Here is a 19,676-nt window from a genome sequence, read left to right as displayed (position 1 = left end):
CCGCCCGCAACACCTTCGGAGCGAAATCCATACTGTGCTTTAAAACTGTTCCTCTTCCTGTGTTTCTGTTTTGCATTATTTAGCGATGGCGACGCCGTTGGTTCACGCTGAAGCAGGGCGAGCTTCCCGGCCAGTATGTGTTGGAATATTACACCGACCGCAAGTGCCGGAAGCTGAAGGGAATCATCGATCTGGATCAGTGCGAACAAGTGGACGCTGGGCTGCGTTTGGACCGTCAGAAGGAAAAATATGCGCACATGTTCGATGTAAAGACTCCAACAAGGACGTACTATCTTGCGGCGGATACCGAGGAAGACATGCGTGGGTGGGTAAATTGCATCTGCCAGGTGTGTCAGTTGCAGGAGACACAGACAAATGAAGAATCGAGGCCGTACTACAACATCAGTGCGATCAACACCGGGGATGCGATAAACATGGCGACGGATGTTCCCGGGCATTGCGATCAGCAGCAGCAAGACCATTCAAATGATACTGAGATTTCGTTTTTGAATCATTCGTCTTTGGGAGAGGTACAAGAGGTGCAACCTCAGCCTAGGCAATCAACAATGGTGGGTTACAATCCGCATGGAACTTATCAGAACGAAGAGATGTTGAATTTTCGGGCATCGGAGTACAGTAAAAGAGAAACGATCATTAGTGACTCAAAATTGAGTCAAAACCAATCGACGCCTAGAAATAATAACGTCGAAGCCTATTCAAATTTGGGTACGATCGAACGGTCGCAATCATTGCGTGGAAAACCAACTCCACCCGACAAGGGTGCTTCTGTTCCAATTCCAGTTGGAAATCATATGCGAACTCAATCTCTCAACACAGACCAAAAAACTATAGCATCCGTTGTGGCAAATAGTGCAAAGAAAATTCCTGAAAACCTAAAATTAAACGATCGAATGACCGCTGGAGGAGCCGATAGTGGAACCGAACAACCCTCTCCTGCGCTGAGTACTTCTTCTGGGCCGTACATTCCGATTCACGAGTGCTTTTCCGGCAGTCCGATGCTGCATTCGCCGATCACCCCACTGAACTCGTTAGATCCTCGCTTTTACGACACCCCCAGAAGTCATCCAAATTCCGGTTTCAATCTGATCAATAATGAGCAGCCGTATTCTCCGAAACGTAGCAACGTCACCGTCCCGGTTCAGCATGCTACCAGCGGCTGCGCGAAGGCATCTCGTAGTGGTAAATCCAGTCCATCCGACACGGAAAGCGTCTTTACGGATGATGAGAGTGCAGCAACGGCGTCAATTGACTCTTCCCGAACGAAGGATCGAAACACTAGACCTTCCGATAGTTCCATCGAGAACGACGCCATCGGGTGGACGTACGTGCAACGTTTCGCCCGAGTGTCGCAAGACGATCAATCGAAAACAGCCGGCTTGCCGGCTGCATCCGCCCCACCCAGGCCACCAAAGAGAACTAGTTTAATTCTGGATAGTATTGAGAAGTAGGTGGACTGGTGTAAAAAGAAGATTTTATTTTTATAAATTAATGTTGTATTTTTTAGACACAAAGATATTCAGTCTTCTGACACAGAGAATGCTTCCCCAGCAATTGGCCCAAAAGATGCTTCTTCGGTGAGTTCCCCTTGTTAAGCACTAAATAAATTTCCTAATAATGCATTTCCAGTGTGTGGAGCAGTTCTACGATATCCCACGATCGCATCAACCTGGACAATATCCAGGCGGTAGCAGTATGATGCACCTACCGGAAGCAGATTTACTTTCACCGCTTAGTCAATGTGATTTGATTGCATCCAGCACACCCAATTTGATGGCCAGCGGCAGCACGAATGGCAGCCAATGTGGAACACTTGGTCGTGGAACGCTTCGTCCGCACTGTTACACCAATGCCGCACCACAACACATCGAGGGCAACGTGTTTCGGTTCGATTTCAGCGAACAGGTAAGCAGAAATCTATCCAATTCGGATTCCCACCCCATACTTGGCTAATGGAATCCAATTCTTTTAGGGTGACGCGCCGGCAATCAATCGCAATTTGAAACCCAAATCGTCCGTCGACATTACCAAATCGGTCGAGAGCGTTGGGCAATCGTTCAAGCAGATTAGCTTTACGCCAGCAGTGAATGTTCCGACAACACCGGCCATGAAAAACCAACCGCCAAATGTCGACCGGAGAAAAAAGCCAACCACTCCACAGGTTAGATGAGTTTTCTTTTACTTCGTTGATATGCTCAGAGTGTGAACTGTTTATGTTACGTTTTAGATTGGCACGAATTCAATGCGACGTAAGGGTGGACCTATTTCACTTACTATTCAGAATCATAACGAGAATGTTTATGGAAATACACAAGAGCATGGCATGCAGGTAAGCGATATGCGAAATTTATAACATTTTAGACAACATCAGTAATCTGACAACTTTATGAATATTGCACAAACAAATTTAAACTTGAAAGCATCACCCAAGTTCGCCTATAATGTGTGGCTACAATATTTCTACTTTAGTGCGTTTTGGTATCAGAATACGTTACACTTGTGTCGGACGGATACGGAAATAAAGAATATTTAGATAAAAAAATCATAAAAAAATGTCGATAACTTCACGCGCTTTTCTCTAGCAAAATACGGAGGGAAAACAAATCAATAGATCGGGATGTTTCTATAATTGTGAACTAAGAAAGATCCCGTTTACCTGCGCCTATTCGTATTATAGGAGAAAGTAAGGCAAGATCGCCAACAACGATTGTAGCATCAGTAAGCATTATTTTTACATTAATAATATGAGGAAAGATGCTCTACAACGTAAAAGGGCATTGAACCTGGAAAACATTTTTTTAAACCTAAAAATCTCTTGAAATATTCATTATAAGTCGATTTGGTTAATTTTTCTTATAATTTCGTAATCAGTTTATTTAAAGTTGTATATATAAAATCATTAATTTTATTGAGAAAAAAAATCCTTTAATGATTAAATCTCGCTTAATTTTTCAAAAGGTCCTAAGTAACATTTTTTTCATGAATTAATTTGAGTACTGCAATCAAAAGCTTTCATGTTGTTCTGTTGATTGCGCTATTCAAATTAATTCATGAAAAAAATGTTACTTAGGACCTTTTGATAACTTAAGCGAGAAATATGCGTTATACACTGACCCCACATATATGGGTCACTTTGTAACAATAGTTGGTCACTCCATTTTGCATGTAGGTCAAATGTAAATGACTCATATTAGTGCGTGACCCATGAAGGTGGAGTCAGTGTAGTTTACCCACATTAACCCTTCCGTTACCAACCCCCTTTTAAAAACGAAAATAAAAATCTTTTTAGCTGTAACTTTTTTGTCTTTTGACGTTTGTTTTTTCTCGCAACTTTCACCATAAGTAGCGGAATTTATTCAAGTTTCAAGTGCTCTATGAATTTTTAGGACTGGCCACTTGATACCGGAGTTATTCCGGATTTAAAATGGGTGTTAGCTTTTGGCCATATGCCAGAACGCATACTTCGGAAATTATTATTTGAGATATTTTGAAGAGAAACGACGCACTAACTATACCAAATTTGATCAGGAATTTGATCGGTCCGAAATATGGCCTGTATTCCGGAATCCGGACCTTCAGCCGGAACCTGTTACGGGGTCACTTGACGGAAATAGGCGAATACCATCATGCGACCCATCAAACTTCATGATTTCAAAAGTTATGGTATTCTATGGTAGTTTTGTATTTCCTGGACCGTATTTGAACCGATTGAAACGGGTGACTGTATGACTGTATTAGACTACAATTGCTGATTAACTCATTTACCAACTGGTGGGCCGTGAATAAGCTAATTATCAGCATTACAAAATGTCACGTGATGACTTTCCACCGCTCCACAAATCCGATAATGTATTACCTCATCATGAAAACTGTGCTGAACAGAGTGGACCAGGTGATGGATCTTAGTGTTGTTTTGGATCCCAAGCTCTCCTTCAATGCACATTATGCCACAATGATTTCAAAAGCAAACCGAGAGATTGGATTCATCTCAAGAATATCCAAGGATTTCACGGATTCGCACTGTTTTAAAACACTTTATTGTGCTTACGTGTAACCAATTCTGGCAACGGCTTCTGTTATGTGGGCGCCGAACGACGTAAAGAGAAGCTTACGAATTGCGCGGGTCCAAGAAAGGTTCTTACGGACAACTTTCAAACATCTTTCAAACATCTTTCAAACATCGGTGGCGTGATCTCGCAAACCAAACTACTTGGCCTCGAAACCCTTGATCGGAGGCGTAAGGTGCAGCAAGCTACATTTGTTGTCAAATTGCTCAACGCTGACATCAATTGCCCCTGTCTTTTGTCGCAGCTTAACTTTAGGACTTCAGGAAGAATGCTAAGACAGCGATCTCTGTTGCAACCGAACTTTCATCGCACTTTTTATGGATTGGAACCAGCCAATTTGTGCAATGATCCGCATGTTTACTTCCGTTGAATATATGTTTGACTTTGGTATGTCGGCATCTTAATTCGCTTACAGAATAAGAAAATTGAATATTATGTAACCTTGGCATATTCTTTTTTTTGTTAAATATCTTGGCTGTGCATATGCACAGCACATGTTTCGAAATGGACAAATTGATATGAAATTTGCGAAAAAGAATCCACGTGTCGAACCTTCAACCTCCTACTCTCTAGATAGGCGTGATAACCCCTACAAAACAAGACCACTTAAAGGTCACGTTTGCGGAAAAGCCATCAGAATCCGAGTACCAACCACCAGTACAGTACAGTCCACCGCGGTTAGCTCTTTTTTGCAAATTGAATATCTTTCGGATGCTTGATTTATCCACAGTCAAGCGAGTGCACATTGTTTATTAAACGAGAAGATCGCACACCATGCTCTCCATGGTTTTCGTACGGCCGAGTTGTCGAATAATGGGCAATTACTTGGCATATTCATTAAGACTATTTATCAGGGATTGAATCCTAAAGAGAAAGAACAAGTCTCTCACTTATCATCTCTGTATACATATACGATATGTAGCATACCGCGAGAGACTTTTTTTTCGCAAGCTGTCATGATAGAGAACTGATTCGGGATGCATGCGGTATGATAAATTTCTTTTAGAAAGCTTCAAATCCGGGGAGCACTGGCTCTGATGATGCATTTCAACTTGTTCTACACAGCTGAGCAGTAACCAACACGAAAGGAGCGAATACAAAGCGAGAAAAACCATTTTTCTGTGGGGGCTGCCTGTCCGATTCTGTTTTTTCGCACTTGTATTATACTTATCAAACTTGTATTATTGTATAATACAAGTTTGATAAATTTGTTATCATGGCTTGTTATGATTCGGAACAGTTTTTGCCTCTATTTTATCGTCGTTCATTATCTATTGATAGCGATTTCTGCAAACCCTGCTACTTATGTCAGATGAATTAAATAACAAATAAATAAATAAAAAATTCCAAATAAAATTTCCGTAGAAATACTTATTGGAATTTCCGAAGATTTCTCCCGGACTTCCCTCGAAAATAGCCCCAGGTTGTTATTCCTTTGGAAATTCTTCCAGTAATCTATCTATCTATCTATCTTCTATCTATAGACATAAAAATGAATTTCTGTCTGTCTGACCCTTATAGACTCGGAAACTACTGAACCGATTGGCGTAAAAATTTGCATGTAGAGGTTTTTGGGGCCGGGGAAGGTTCTTAAGATGGTTCGAGACCCCTCCCTTTTTTTTTTGGAAATGGGGGCTCCCATACAAATGAATCATGAATTCCTGCATAACTCGAGACCTAAACAGAGAATAAATCAATTTTATGCGAAACGAAGTTCGCCGGGTCTGCTAGTATACAATAAAACTCAATGTTTGTATGTATGTTCCAGCATAACTTCTGAACCCATTTACCGATTTTAACCAAATTTGGAACACACATTCATTATCTTGAGGAGACGACGATAGGGGGGTTAGGCGTGCTCTTTGGAAAAGGGGGAGGGTGTGGGGGGAGGGGTATTGCTTAATTATCGATCTACGCAGTTTAAATTCTGAACCCCTTGGCCGAATTCGACCAAATTTGGAACACAAATTCCTTATCTTAAAAAGGGGACGATAGGAAGTTAAGCATGCTCTTTGTAAAAGGGGGAGGTAGTGGGGGGAGGGGTATTGCTTAGTTATCGATCTACTCAGTGTAAATTCTGAACCCCTTGGCCGATTTCAACCGAATTTGAAACACAAATTCTTTATCTTACAGAGGGAACGATAGGGGGGTTAGGCGTGCTCTTTGGAAAAGGAGGAGGGTATGGGGGGAGGGTTATTGCTTAACTATTGATCATTCTTCTTCTTCTTCTCATTGGCATTACATCCCCACACTGGGACAGAGCCGCCTCGCAGCTTAGTGTTCATTAAGCACTTCCACAGTTATTAACTGCGAGGTTTCTAAGCCAGGTTACCATTTTTGCATTCGTATATCATGAGGCTAGCACGATGATACTTTTATGCCCAGGGAAGTCGAGACAATTTCCAATCCGAAAATTGCCTAGACCGGCATCGGGAATCGAACCCAGCCACCCTCAGCATGGTCTTGCTTTGTAGCCGCGCGTCTTACCGCACGGCTAAGGAGGGCCCCTATTGATCAACGCAGTTTAAATTCTGAACCCCTTGGCCGATTTCGACCAAATTTGGAACACAATTTCCTTCTCTTAAGAAGGGGACGATCGGGGGTTAAGCATGCTCTTTGGAAAAGGGAAGGGGTGTGGGGGAGGGGTATTTCTTAGTTATCGGTCAGCTCAGTTTAAATTCTGAACCCCTTGGCCGATTTCAACCGAATTTGAAACACAAATCCTTTATCTTACAGAGGGAACGATACCCGACTAGAAGGTCATATCAAAAATATATCAACATATGTTATTATGTTATACTAAATTTTTATATCAAAATGTGTTAGGAACATGGTGCAGGATGTTGTTAAAATATCTAAATTTCTATCAAAAATTACACTACTGGAAACAAAAAACTATCAAATTTGGTTACAATTTTATCATAAAAATAACATATTTTGTTAGAAATTTATAACAGAATAAGATACAAAATATATTGTTTCTGTGCAGTTGGATTTTTTACAGGTCGTGATAGGTCTTCAGATTGTGGTCAACAACCCACAATTTTTGTTTTTGTCAGAATATTTTTCAAGAACATGAAACTAACAACATTACAAATTAGGCAACCTTTTCAAATTATATCAGCGTTGTGGTATCTATGGCTGGGAGACTTTGCTGCATACATTTTAATTGCCTACTGTTGGGCTATTCGGTGCTCAGCATTTTTTAAATCATATTATGATAAAATCTTGTTACAATATTTGAAAGATAATGGCTACTAAGAACAAAATTGTATCAAAATAAGTTATACATATCACAATATGTTAAAATTGTGTTAAGTTTCTGTTATGCTCTTCTAGTCGGGTAGGGAGGTTAAGTATGCTATTTGAAAAAGGGGAGGGTATGGGGAGGGGTATTGCTTAATTATCGATCAACGCAGTGTAAACTCTGAACCCCTGGCCGATTTCGACCAAATTTGGAACACAAATTCTTTATCTTAAGAAGGGGACGATAGGGGTTAGGCATGCTCTTTGGAAAAGAGGGAGGGTGTAGGAGGAGGGGTGTTCTTTACAAAAGAGGGAGGGTATGGGGGGAGGGGTATTGTTTAGCAATCGATCAACTCAATGTAAATCCTGAGCCTCATGACCGATTTGAACCAAATTTGTATCAAATATTGTCTGTCCTAAGGCAGCGATTTTAGTGGATGTGGTTAAGTAATTTTTAAAAAAATGGGTGGGTGTGGGACAGGGGGTATTGTTTAGTTATCGATCAATTCAGCATGACTTCTGAACCCATTTATCGATGTCCACCAAATTTGGAACCCATATTATCTGTCTGAGGAAGACTATATCAGACTGGGTATGAGTGCCATAGCTAAATGAGAGAGAGGGTATATTCATTAAACGAACAGTTTAGTATACCTTTTTATCGCATAGGTCAATTCAAACCAAACACGTAAGCACGTAATCCCTACCCAAAGAAAATTATTGTAGAGAAGCTGGATGGGACTTTTGGAATGGGATGTGGGGGGGGGGGTATTGGGATTGGGTATTGTTGTTCATCGGAATAATTGTATGCTCAGTGAAAAGTAATGATTAATGTGTTTCCTTCTGAATGGTGGATGTGATTGCTTCTTCAAAAGTAGGCATTTGCCCGGAATAAGGCAATGGTGGGTGTGATCCCTTCTTCAAAAATATGCGTTGCCCGAATATGGCATCGATGAATGTTTTTCCTTCTTTAGAAATAGACGTTTTCCCGGAATAAGACCTTTCAAACCCAAGATCCCTTCTTCAAAATCAGTCAATGTTTCCAAAAGCCTTCTTTTAATCAAATGATAAAGTATGAATAAGTAAACACAATTACCCTGTTGATCAATTGGTTTTATCATTTTACGATTGTGAAAAAAAACTGCGAACCTAACTGGCAATTCCGAGCAAGGCCGGGTACATAAAGCTAGTTTATTCTAAAATTCCTCCAATAAATGCTTTGAAGATTACTCTAGGAATGCTACGAAATTACTGAAGGGATTTCTTCAAAGCACCCTCCGGAAATGAATCCAGTAATTTCTTCGGAGTTTCTCTTAAAATCAAATCAAAACTACCACAATGAATTCCTCCAGAAATTTCCGTAGGGAGAACCTCAGGACCTCCGGAAAATTTTGCGTGGATTTCTTGGGCAATTTATTTAGGAATACTTTCAAAAATTTCTTCTGGAGTTCTAGGACAAAATTCTAGAAAAATCTTGAGGAATTTTTGAACGAATTCCTGAAGGAATTTCCGACATTCTTAGATTTCTTCAAGAATTCCACATACATACACACGGACAGACAGACATGTGCTCAGTTCGTCGAGCTGAGTCGATTGGTATATAACACTATGGGTCTCAGTGGCTTCTGTTTTTCGGAGTGTAATGATAGCCTTTCAGTACAACTTCGTTGTACGAGAAACGCAAGAAATAAGGAAGGAGGAAGAAATTGGAAGAAGGAATTGCATATTATTCGGCAACACGGCCGAACGAACAATTTTTTTTTTTGTTAAATAACTTGGCTGCGCATATGCACAGCACATGTTTCGATTTGCAAAAAAAGAGCTAACTTTCTAGCTGAAAAAGGAACTGTAGGAACTGTAAAATCTAGTCTAGGTATTCTAAACATATTTTGAAACAATTCGCACAATATGAATAATATGGTGGAGACAAATATAATTTTGCTGTTTTGTCCGAGGGGGTCTAATTTCTAATCTAATTAAAAATTTTGAGAGGAAAAATAAAAAAATTATTGGAAAAATAAATAGGGAGTGAGTGCTAGTAATGGACCCCTTAACGACTAAAATTTACTTCAGTCGCTCCGCATCAGCGAGCCTCTTGCCAAATTGTAGTTCTGCAGCACCAGATGACAAACAATAGGTATCAGCATCGTGTTTCGTACATAAAACTAGCCAAAACATTCATTGTTACTACTAAACCAAGCATTTTAAAAAGATATATCTAGCATGCCTATTATGGCCACTCCCGGGTCCATAATACGCAACGTTGAGTTTGTTTCTATACGTATTATGGTTCTCCCATTTGATTTACATGTTCTATTCCCACATGTTCCATTCCCATATGTTCCTTGTGCATATTATGGACCCCCCCTTGTGTGCTAGTAATGAATGGACCCTTTAGCATACTTAAATTTACAAAATAGTTAGTATAATTAAATTCCTGCTTCCCAGTACGTAAAAAATGTATTGAACTGCTGTCCTGTTACATGAAGCAACTCAACCCGATGTAAGTTTGCAGAAAATAGTCGATTCCAGCGTTTAATTTGGGGTTTTGTTCAGGGGGTCCATTATACGCACGGGGTCCACTACTAGCACTCACTCCCTATCAAATTTTCTAAAAAAGGAAGCTGAAGTTTTTTTTTGCTATTTCATCAATTTAGGTATTCATTAACCCGTTTCGGCCCGGGTTACGATTTCAAATTGTAAAATCCACCGTTCTCTTGTTTTTCGACCGATTTGCATGAAACTTGGAGGAAGGATGCATTAAACCCTATATTTTTGTGTAGGTGTATTGATTTAATAATTGGGTCCTTGGGTACGGTTTTATCGAGGGGGTCCCCTGGGTCAAATGGGGTCAAAAATAGGTCAACTTCCTTTTAATCGTGAATAACTAGTAGTAAATGCTCTCATTAATGATGCAATCGCTTTTATTCATCATTTTGCAATAGTGGGAATACAATCTGCACGTTTGGACCTCGAAAATTCGGTTACAGATGTTCCGGGAACATGGTTCCCCCAGGGAAGTGGTCACTTTTTGATTGATTCTGAAACCCAGCTTGCGACAAATCAAACTTCATGATTTTGCCACACAAATACAATTGAAGACATTTGTAGAGCATATGTGCACATTCGCCACTTCCGGAGGGTCCCTGGGAACCTGAAGCCCTCAGGGAACTGGTAATTTTTTGATTGATTCTGAAACCCAGCTTGCGACACATCGAACTTCATGATTTTGCAACGAAAATACAATAGAAGACATTTGCAGAACATATGACCACATTGGCTACTTCTGGAGGTTCCCTGGGAACCTAATGCCCCAAGAGAAGTGGTCACTTTTTTGATTGATTCTGAAACCCAGCTTGCGACACATCGAACTTCATGACTTTGCAACGCAAATAAAATAGGAGTCATTTGCAGAACATCTGACCACATTGGCCACTTCCGGAAGTTCCTTGGGAACCTGGAGCCCTCAGGGAAGTGGTCACTTTTTGATTGATTCCTAAACCCATCTTGCGACACATCAAACTTCATGATTTTGCCACACAAATACAATAGAAGACATTTGCAGAGCATATGTGCACATTCGCCACTTCCGGAGGGTCCCTGGGAACCTGAAGCCCTCAGGGAAGTGGTCACTTTTTGGATTGATTCTGAAACCCAGCTTGCGACACATCGAACTTCATGATTTTGCAACGCAAATACAATAGGAGACATTTGCAGAACATCTGACCATATTGGTTACTTCCGGAGGTTCCCTGGGAACCTGGTACCCTCAGGGAAGTGGTCACTTTTTGATTGATTCCTAAACCCAGCTTTCGACACATCGAACTTCATGATTTCGCAACACAAATACAATAGGAAGTATTTGCAGAGCATCTGTGCTCATCCGCCACTTCAGGAGGTTCCCTGGGAGCCTGGTTCCCTTAGGAAAGTGGTCACTTTATAAGTGTTTCTGAAACCCAGCTTGGGACACATCGTGCTGTGCTGATGACACCAGGTTTCATGAGGAGCTTGATATGTCGCAAGCTGGAGTACCATAAAAAAGTAATCACTTTTATGGCTGCACAGGCATCTCGCGAACCTCAAGAAGTATTGAATTGGTCTTGCTGTTCTGCTTATGTTGCCTATTGTATTCGTGTTGCAAAATCATGTATGATATATAGCAAGCAGGGTGTCATGACTTTCGGGTGGGGGAGAGGGTTTGTTTGGCAAGGTTTTCAGCGAATTACCCCAATGTCCCCAGATTCTCTGCAAATGTGCAATGCCTTCAACTTCTTTATGTTACAAAATCATCAAGTTGGATGTGTCGCAAGCTGGGTTTCATAACCACCCAAGGTCGTGAAATGCAGTATGTTTACAGGAAACCTCCGCAATAGGTCATTGTGCCCTGATATTCTGCCTATGTCTTCTATTGTATTTGTATATCTCTTATATCAATCATGTCCATATCTCATTTTGCTATCTTATCAACATTTGATATTATTGAGCTATTTTCGTCTACTCGGGTGGGTATCAAATCGACTCAAAAAGTGGGAACTTTCCTTGGGGCATCATGTTCTCAGGGAACCTCCGAAAGTGGACAATGTGGCCAGATGTTGAGCAAATGTCTTCTATTGTATTTGTGTTGCAAAATCATGAAGTTTGATGTGTCGCAAGCTGGGTTCCAGAATCAATAAAAAAAAGTGACCACTTCCCTGAGGGCTTCAGGTTCCCAGGGACCCTCCGGAAGTGGCGAATGTGCACATATGCTCTGCAAATGTCTTCTATTGTATTTGCGTTGAAAATCATGAAGTTCGATGTGTCGCAAGCTGGGTTTCAGAATCAATCAAAAAGTTACCACTTCCCTGAGGGCTTCAGGTTCCCAGGGAACCTCCGGAAGTGGCCAACGTGATCTGATGTTCTGCAAATGTCTTCTATTGTACTAGCGTTGCAAAATCATGAAGTTCGATGTGTCGCAAGCTTGGTTTCAGAACCACTCAAAAAGTGACCACTTCCCTTGGGGCATCAGGTTCCCAGGGAACCTCCGAAAGTGGCCAATGCGCTCAGAAGTTCTGCAAATGTCTCCTATTGTATTTGCGTTGAAAAATCATGAAGTTCGATGTGTCGCAAGCTTGGTTTCAGAACCACTCAAAAAGTGACCACTTCCCTTGGGGCATCAGGTTCCCAGGGAACCTCCGGAAGTGGCCAAATTACTCAGATGCTCTACGAATGTCTTCTATTATATTTGCGTTGCAAAATCATGAAGTTTGATGTGTCGCAAGCTGGGATTCAGAACATCTCAAAAAGTGACCACTTCCCTGGGGGAACCAGGTTCCCGGAACATCTGTAACCGGATTTTTGAGGTCCAAACGTGCAGTTTATATTCCCACTATTGCAAAAGGATGAATAAAAACGATTGCATCATTATTGAGAGCATTTACCACTAGTTATCTACGATTAAAAGGAAGTTGACCTATTTTTGACCCCATTAGACCCAGGGGACCCCCTCGATAAAACCCTACCCAAGGATCCAATCATCAAATCAATACACCTACACAAAAATATAGGGTTTAATGCATCTTTCCTCCAAGTTTCATGCAAATCGGTCGAAAAACAAGAGAACGGTGGATTTTACAATTTGAAATCGTAACCCGGGCCGAAACGGGTTAATGAAACACCCACTTTGAGCGTGCTTACAGCGACACACTAGGAGTTAACTTGCTAAAATCAGTTTGGCGAAAGACATCTATGGTTGAATTTCTTGAAATTAGACTCCTTTATTGAGAAAGTATTTGGTAAGCGTAGTAGAGGGCACCTTCCTGCATAACTGGTACCAAATAGTTTTTCGTGAAAACCTATTACTTTTGAGAAAACCCGGGTTAGATGTCTTTCGCTATACAAATTTCTCATGCTGGCTATTTACGAATATACGTAACGCCTGGATGCTGGCAGCGGCGGGTAGGAAACCAGCCACTGTTGGTAGTTCATTGTTTACATTCCTTATCCTCCGACTACCATTACAAAAAAAAAAAAAATTCCAGCTCTAATTCATAAATATTTACCTAATTTCAGCATTTTACGGGAATTTCTCCACGCACCCCTATTAAAAGCGACGACTGCTTGCAGTACCTCGATCTCGATCACTCGAACAGCCCCCAAAAGTCATCCGGTCATCACCATCACGGTTCGATCGGTGGAGGTCACCCTACAGCAGTTAACCACATCGGCAGTAATGGTTTAGTTGGTTCCAACAGCTTAGCTGCACCACCCGTTACACGCACACCGTACACAACGGTTGACTTTGTTAAAACTGATGCGCTGAACCGCATTCGCGAGGACTCGGAAGCTAGTCGCAAACTGAAGGAATAGTTTTAGCTTAAATGTAAGTATCAATTGAACAAGTTTGTATGGTCAGTTGCCCGCGACTGAACGCATAATTTCAAGCGCACATTGAAAAATGTTGGTTTCGTTCAAAAGTGCAATTAATTAATGATGCCTTACTGTAATACGTAATATGAAAAAAAAAATCCAAAAATAGTAGTTTGAAAACACAATGAACTTTTTATTGCATTTAAAAAATCTACGTAAGTTTTCAATTAGCTGTAGGCATACTAGAAAACTGTGATTTCAAAAGGAAATTGAGTTCAAGCAACAGAACGTTTTCTTTAAAAAACGAAACGAAATGTAGATCCAAATCGAACATTGATATTAGAACGATTTCGCACAAAGTGAAGCAAAGAAGTATTTTTTTTAACTGTAGCATATAAATTAGCAAATGAGTAAGCAACAATTTTAGAACGACATGAATATTTCCGAAGCATTACGAGATAGTTACGCCAGAAAATCCAATGATCATCGTCCAATCGTATTCCATACAAGAAACAAAAACAGAAAACAACGTAAAATCATGTAACGTTTGTATTAATGTTTAACTGATATTTTCGGTATCGTATATTCACAGTCCAGTTTAGGTTAAAATGAAAATATGTACTTCCTTTAGTCACAAATTTATATTCGTTCATTGTTAGGTGTAGCAAATATTTTATATGCTATTAGGATTTTATAAAAATCAACAATTTTATAGAGGGCTAAAGTTGCATGCTGGGAAAGGGAGCATTCGCACTATTTTATGGAAAAATAACCATTGCTAGTTGATACTTATTCCATATGTCTATATGCACGTAAACTATGTCAATATACATCAAATTCACACTGTAACACAGACCACGTAACTGATCCGAAACTCTCCTGTTTGTTTCCTTCATTGTTACCGCATCAGAACTCCGTCGAAACACAAGACCAATGTCTAATGTTCCCTTGATGTAGCGCAGAATTCGTTTCAAGTAGGCCCAGTGCGCAGTGGTAGTCCGTAGGACAGCTCTGATATTGGCTGAGATAGTTAACAGATGCTGCCAAATCAGGACGAGTTGTCATTGCAGCGTAGGTTAAACACCCTATCAACTCTCTATAGGGTTGGTTCGTCCGATTGTCCTCTTCTCCGCGCGATAGCTTCAATCGATTTTCCATGGGAGTTGAAATGGGCTTGCAGTCTTCCATGTCGAAACGCCGCAGTAAACCTTCGAGATATTGCTTTTGGCTAATTCGCATCACTCCCTTATGCTGATAACGGTCAACGCGCATGCCAAGGAAGCATTTCACTTCTCCAGCATCGGTCATCTCGAACTCACTAGCCAAACAATGCTTCACCGTCTCGACAATGAAGTACCAGCGATGATGATATCGTCCACATAAATTACCATAATCACTGTCCCTTCATTGGTCGTCCAAGTGTACAGGCACTGATCATTCATGCTCCTCGTGAACTTCAGCCGTTTTTTCCACAAACGAATGAAACCGCTCGTTCCAAGCTCGTGATGCCTGCTTTAGCCCATACAAGCATTTCTCCAGACGGCACACAAGATTTTTCCCAGCTTCAAAACCTTCTGGCTGAACCATGAAGATTTCTTCTGAAAGCCCTCCATTCAAGAAGGCGGTCTTCACGTCCATTTGATGGAAGATCATCTCTTCATGATTTGCAACCGCCAAGACGGTGCGAAGCGTGTCTAGTTTCGCGACCGGTGAATAAGTTTCACTGTAGTCGAAACCTCTTCGTTAGCTAAAGCCGCGCGCTACTAAACGAGCCTTTTATCGATCCAGCTGTCCATTTATACCACGTTTGATCCGGAGGAAGGAAGGAATTCGGTACGTCATCAACGTACCCTGTTGCATTTAGAGCATATGCCGCATATTCAACCTCATAGTCCTTGTGCCACTCAGGGACACTTCGTACACGCTGCGAACGCTGCTGTGATTGCTGCTAAACTTGTGGCTCATCACCAGAATTCTCGTTCGGAGAATAAAGCTCGTCATTCGGTTCAATTTCACTATCTTGCATAAAACTTCCGAACTCTTCTTCAGATTCTTCAGAAGAAACTTGCTCATCACTATCAGGAGACTCGTCTATAACAGCTAACTAATTCTTCGAAGTCGGATACAGAAACATATCTGAATTGCTTATCCGTTGATTCTTCAGTGTCGGGACACGAGACTCGTCAAACACAACGTCACTCACATGCACAATCTTCTGCGATCTTTCGTCCCACACACGATAGCCGTTGGGAGCGTAGCCTACGAAAATTCCCTTCCACGCCTTCGCATCCATTTTCTTTCGATGCTCCTTTGGAACATGCGCGAAAGCCTTACATCCAAAAGTACGCAGGTTTCATGCGCAAATATTTGGCTTATTCCCCTCCCATATTTCATACGGCGTCATTCAAGACTGGATCGCATTCGATGGACTATGTGCCAGCTAGATATGCCACGGTTTGAACTGCTTGACCCCACAATAGTTTGTCAACATTACTATCCGCCAGCATAGAACGGGCTCTTTCTACTAGAGTACGGTTCATCCGTTCACTTATTCCGTGTTGCTCGGGCGTATATGGAACCGTTCACTCAACTTGTATACCACGCCCCTTACAGAATCTTTCGAACTCACTATTGCGATATTCGCCACCGTTTTCGCATCGAAAGCGACTTATTTTCTGTCTGAGGTCACGAAAGCTTCATAATTTCGAAACTGTTCCAGTACTTCATTTTTCGATTTCATTAGGAACACAATCGCGAAATGTGACCAGTTGTCGATAAATGTCACAAAATATCTAACACCATCTAGTCCTACCGGTGTCACTGGTCCACAGACATCCGAGTGGATTGTTTCGAGCACTCGCGACGACCTTTTTGCTTCACGTATGGAAAACGGAAAGGTCCTTCGTATGGCTGCTGCAACGATTTCTTCACCAAGTCCACTCGTACAAACACGTATTTGCAATCCTGTAGAGCATGTTGTTTGAAAATCTTAGGTTTTGCATGATGGGTTACCTGCTTCGGTTTCAAATGATCAAAAATTATATGCTATTCCTGAGCGTAATCGCTACGGTCTGGTTCCGTTCTTGCTTCATCGAAGAGTTCGCCGGGTATGCGCAGTTGTTGACCATAAACTAGCTCTGCTACTGAACAGTTAAAATCGTCCTTTACCGCAGTCCGTATTCCTAAAAGTACCAATGGAAGTCTATCCGACCAATGCTTAGCATCCACATACATCAAAGCAGACTTGAGAGTCCGATGAAACCGTTCCACCATTCCGTTGGACTGTGGGTGATAAGCAGTTGTACGCAGATGTTCCGTTCCCATAATTCTGTTAAGTTCTCCAAATAAAACTGATTCAAATTGTCTTCCTTGATCAGTAGTTATGCGTTGGGGTACTCCAAAACGAGCTGTCCACGAGGAGTTGAATGCTCGGGCAACCGTTTCCGCAGTAATGTCCGCGATAGGTACTGCTTCCGGCCAGCGAGTAAATCTGTCGACCATGGTGAGCAAATAACGAAAACCATTTGAAGGCGGAAGTGGGCCAACTATGTCTACGTGAACGTGGCAAAATCGAGATTTGGGAAGGCTGAACTCGCCAATCGGTGCTGTTGTGTGTCGCAAAACCTTTGAACGTTGACAGTCAATGCAGTGCTTGACGAATTCATTCACGTCTTTGTTCATTTTTTCCCAAACAAAACGGTCAGCAACCAGCTTACGAGTGGCACGAGCGCCAGGATGTGCCAGTCCGTGCACAGCATTCAGTACAATCTGGCGATGTTGTGGCGGAATATACGGTCGAACTTTACCTTCAATTGATACGTCGCAATAAATCGGAACAGCACAATTTGGTTTTTCAAGCTTTAATGATGACGATCGCAGTAATTCTTGTAATTCAACGTCACTCGCTGATCAGCAGTAACAACACTGAAATTGATCCCCGATGAACTTGAGTCGACTATTTTTACCCGTGACAACACATCAGCGATCACGTTATCCTTTCCGCTTATGTGACGAATATCACTCGTAAATTGGGAAATGAATTGCAAATAACGATCTTCATGTGGCAGTCGGGCGGAAAAGTTGAATGACAATGCGTGAGTCAACGGATGATGATCAGTGTAGATAGTAAATATACGTGCTTCAAGGAGATGTCGAAAATATTTCACTGCCATCTTCATGGCAGTCAGCTCTCTTTCGAAGGTAGAATATTTTTGTTGTGCTGGCGAAAATTTCGTTGAAAAGAATCCCAACGGCTTCCATCCTCCATTTGAGAACTGCTGCAGTACTGCACCAGCTGCGGTGTTTGAAGCATCGACCATCAATGCCATCGGTTTAGTGGCATCAGGATAATGCAGTAAAGCAACGTCAGAAAGAACTGTCTTGAAATGTTCGAATGATTCTTTTGCACGATCGGTCCAAACTAAATTTCTGTTGTCATTCTTCTTGTTACCAGGAATCATCATTAGAAGTGCTGCTTGCTGATAACTGGCTCGAGGAATGGATCGCTTATAACCATTAACTAGTGCAATAAATCGGCGGAGTTGTTTAACGGTTGAAGGCAGCTCAAATTTACGAATTGTTTGTACTCGATCCGGAAGAGGTAGAATCCCATCACAATTTATCAGGTATCCAAGAAATTCTACTTGAAGTTGGGCAAAATTACATTTCGAGAGGTTGATAACTAAACCATTCTTCCGCAAACGTTCGAAAACGATGCGGACATGCTCTCGGTGTTCCTCCTCCGACGCTGAAGCAATGCATATGTCATCAATGAAAGTTATGACAAAATCCAGATCTCTAAAGGGAAGATCCATTAATTACGTAACGCAAAAATTGGACTTTTTCAACCCCCCCTCCCCCCTATGTCACACTTTTTGTATGAAGCTTCTGAAAATTTTGTATGGATCGTCACACTTTACTCAACCCCCCCTCCCCCCTCTAAGCGTTACGTAATTTGTGGACGTTCCCAAATAGCTGGTGCATGTACCGTTGGAACGTCTGCGAAGCGTTGCACAGACCGTTCTGCATCGTTAAAAACTCGAATAGACCGAACGGCGTGATTACTGCTGTTTTTGCGATGTCGTCGTCGTGTACCGGTACTTGATGGTAGGCGCGTTCGAGATCGATCGTGGTGAAGATTCGTTTTCCCTGAAATGCATTTAGCAGATCGTGAATATGTGGCACAGGGTAACGATCCGGCACGGTTACCTTATTCAACGCACGGTAATCACCTACAAAACGCCACTGTTCGTTCTTTTTGGGTACGCAATGTAATGGACTTGCCCAGGGACTACTTGACGGTCGACACAAGCCCAATTCCGACATCACTTGAAATTCTCTCTTTGCAGCGTCTAGTTTATCCGGAGCCAACCGACGTGCTTTAGAAGCGACTGGCGGACCCTTGGTAATTATGTGATGTTTTACCTCGCGTTCCTTCACTGCTGCTCGCATCGTCGATGGTAGTGTAATTTCACGGTACTCCAACAGCAGGTCTCGAAAAGGATGATCATTATTTATTGTTGTTACTCCATACACGCAGGCAGCATCCAACCCACAAATTGAGTGAATTTTCTGATTCTTGATTCTTGAGATCAACGAGAATGCCAAAGAATGCGAGGAAATCGGCACCAATAATTGCTGTATTTACGTCAGCAATCACAAAATTCCAACAGAAGCGACGTCGCAAACCTAAATCTGTGGCAACAAATCGGGATTCGTATGTTTTGATGCTTGTTCCATTTGCAGCATGAAGTCGGAAAGACGTGGGACTTTTCATACGTTCTTTTCTTGTAGCGGGAATGATAGAAACATCTGAGCCAGTGTCTATTAAGAACCGGCAGTTACTGGTGTGGTCAAAGATGTGTAAACGGCGACTTTCGGAAGGTGTGTCCACTGTTGCCGCTTGAGGTGGACACCAATCTAGTTTTTTGAACCAGCAAACGAGCAGGGTTCACGACACTGGTGCGCATTTCTTCCGTATTTTCGGTGATACCAGCAGAA

General features: G+C 41.7%; 1 protein-coding gene across 3 annotated transcripts in view; it reads left to right on the top strand.

Annotated features, from left to right (window-relative positions):
- LOC134217496 (protein daughter of sevenless) overlaps positions 1 to 14,525 on the top strand; it is a 37,576-nt gene extending 23,051 nt beyond the window's left edge. For all 3 annotated transcript variants that reach the window (XM_062696264.1, XM_062696266.1, XM_062696267.1), the window contains exons 3-8: positions 84 to 1,465; positions 1,526 to 1,595; positions 1,648 to 1,923; positions 1,991 to 2,179; positions 2,246 to 2,347; positions 13,380 to 14,525. In XM_062696264.1, coding sequence (XP_062552248.1) covers positions 84 to 1,465; positions 1,526 to 1,595; positions 1,648 to 1,923; positions 1,991 to 2,179; positions 2,246 to 2,347; positions 13,380 to 13,676 — 2,316 coding nt within the window. In that variant the 3' untranslated portion in view covers positions 13,677 to 14,525. The remainder of the gene's footprint in view (positions 1 to 83; positions 1,466 to 1,525; positions 1,596 to 1,647; positions 1,924 to 1,990; positions 2,180 to 2,245; positions 2,348 to 13,379) is intronic.
- The last annotated feature ends 5,151 nt before the right edge of the window (positions 14,526 to 19,676 follow it).

Source organism: Armigeres subalbatus, chromosome 2 (genome assembly GCF_024139115.2).
Source record: "Armigeres subalbatus isolate Guangzhou_Male chromosome 2, GZ_Asu_2, whole genome shotgun sequence".
Lineage (NCBI taxonomy): Eukaryota > Metazoa > Arthropoda > Insecta > Diptera > Culicidae > Armigeres > Armigeres subalbatus.
This window is presented reverse-complemented; position numbering and strand designations above follow the sequence as displayed.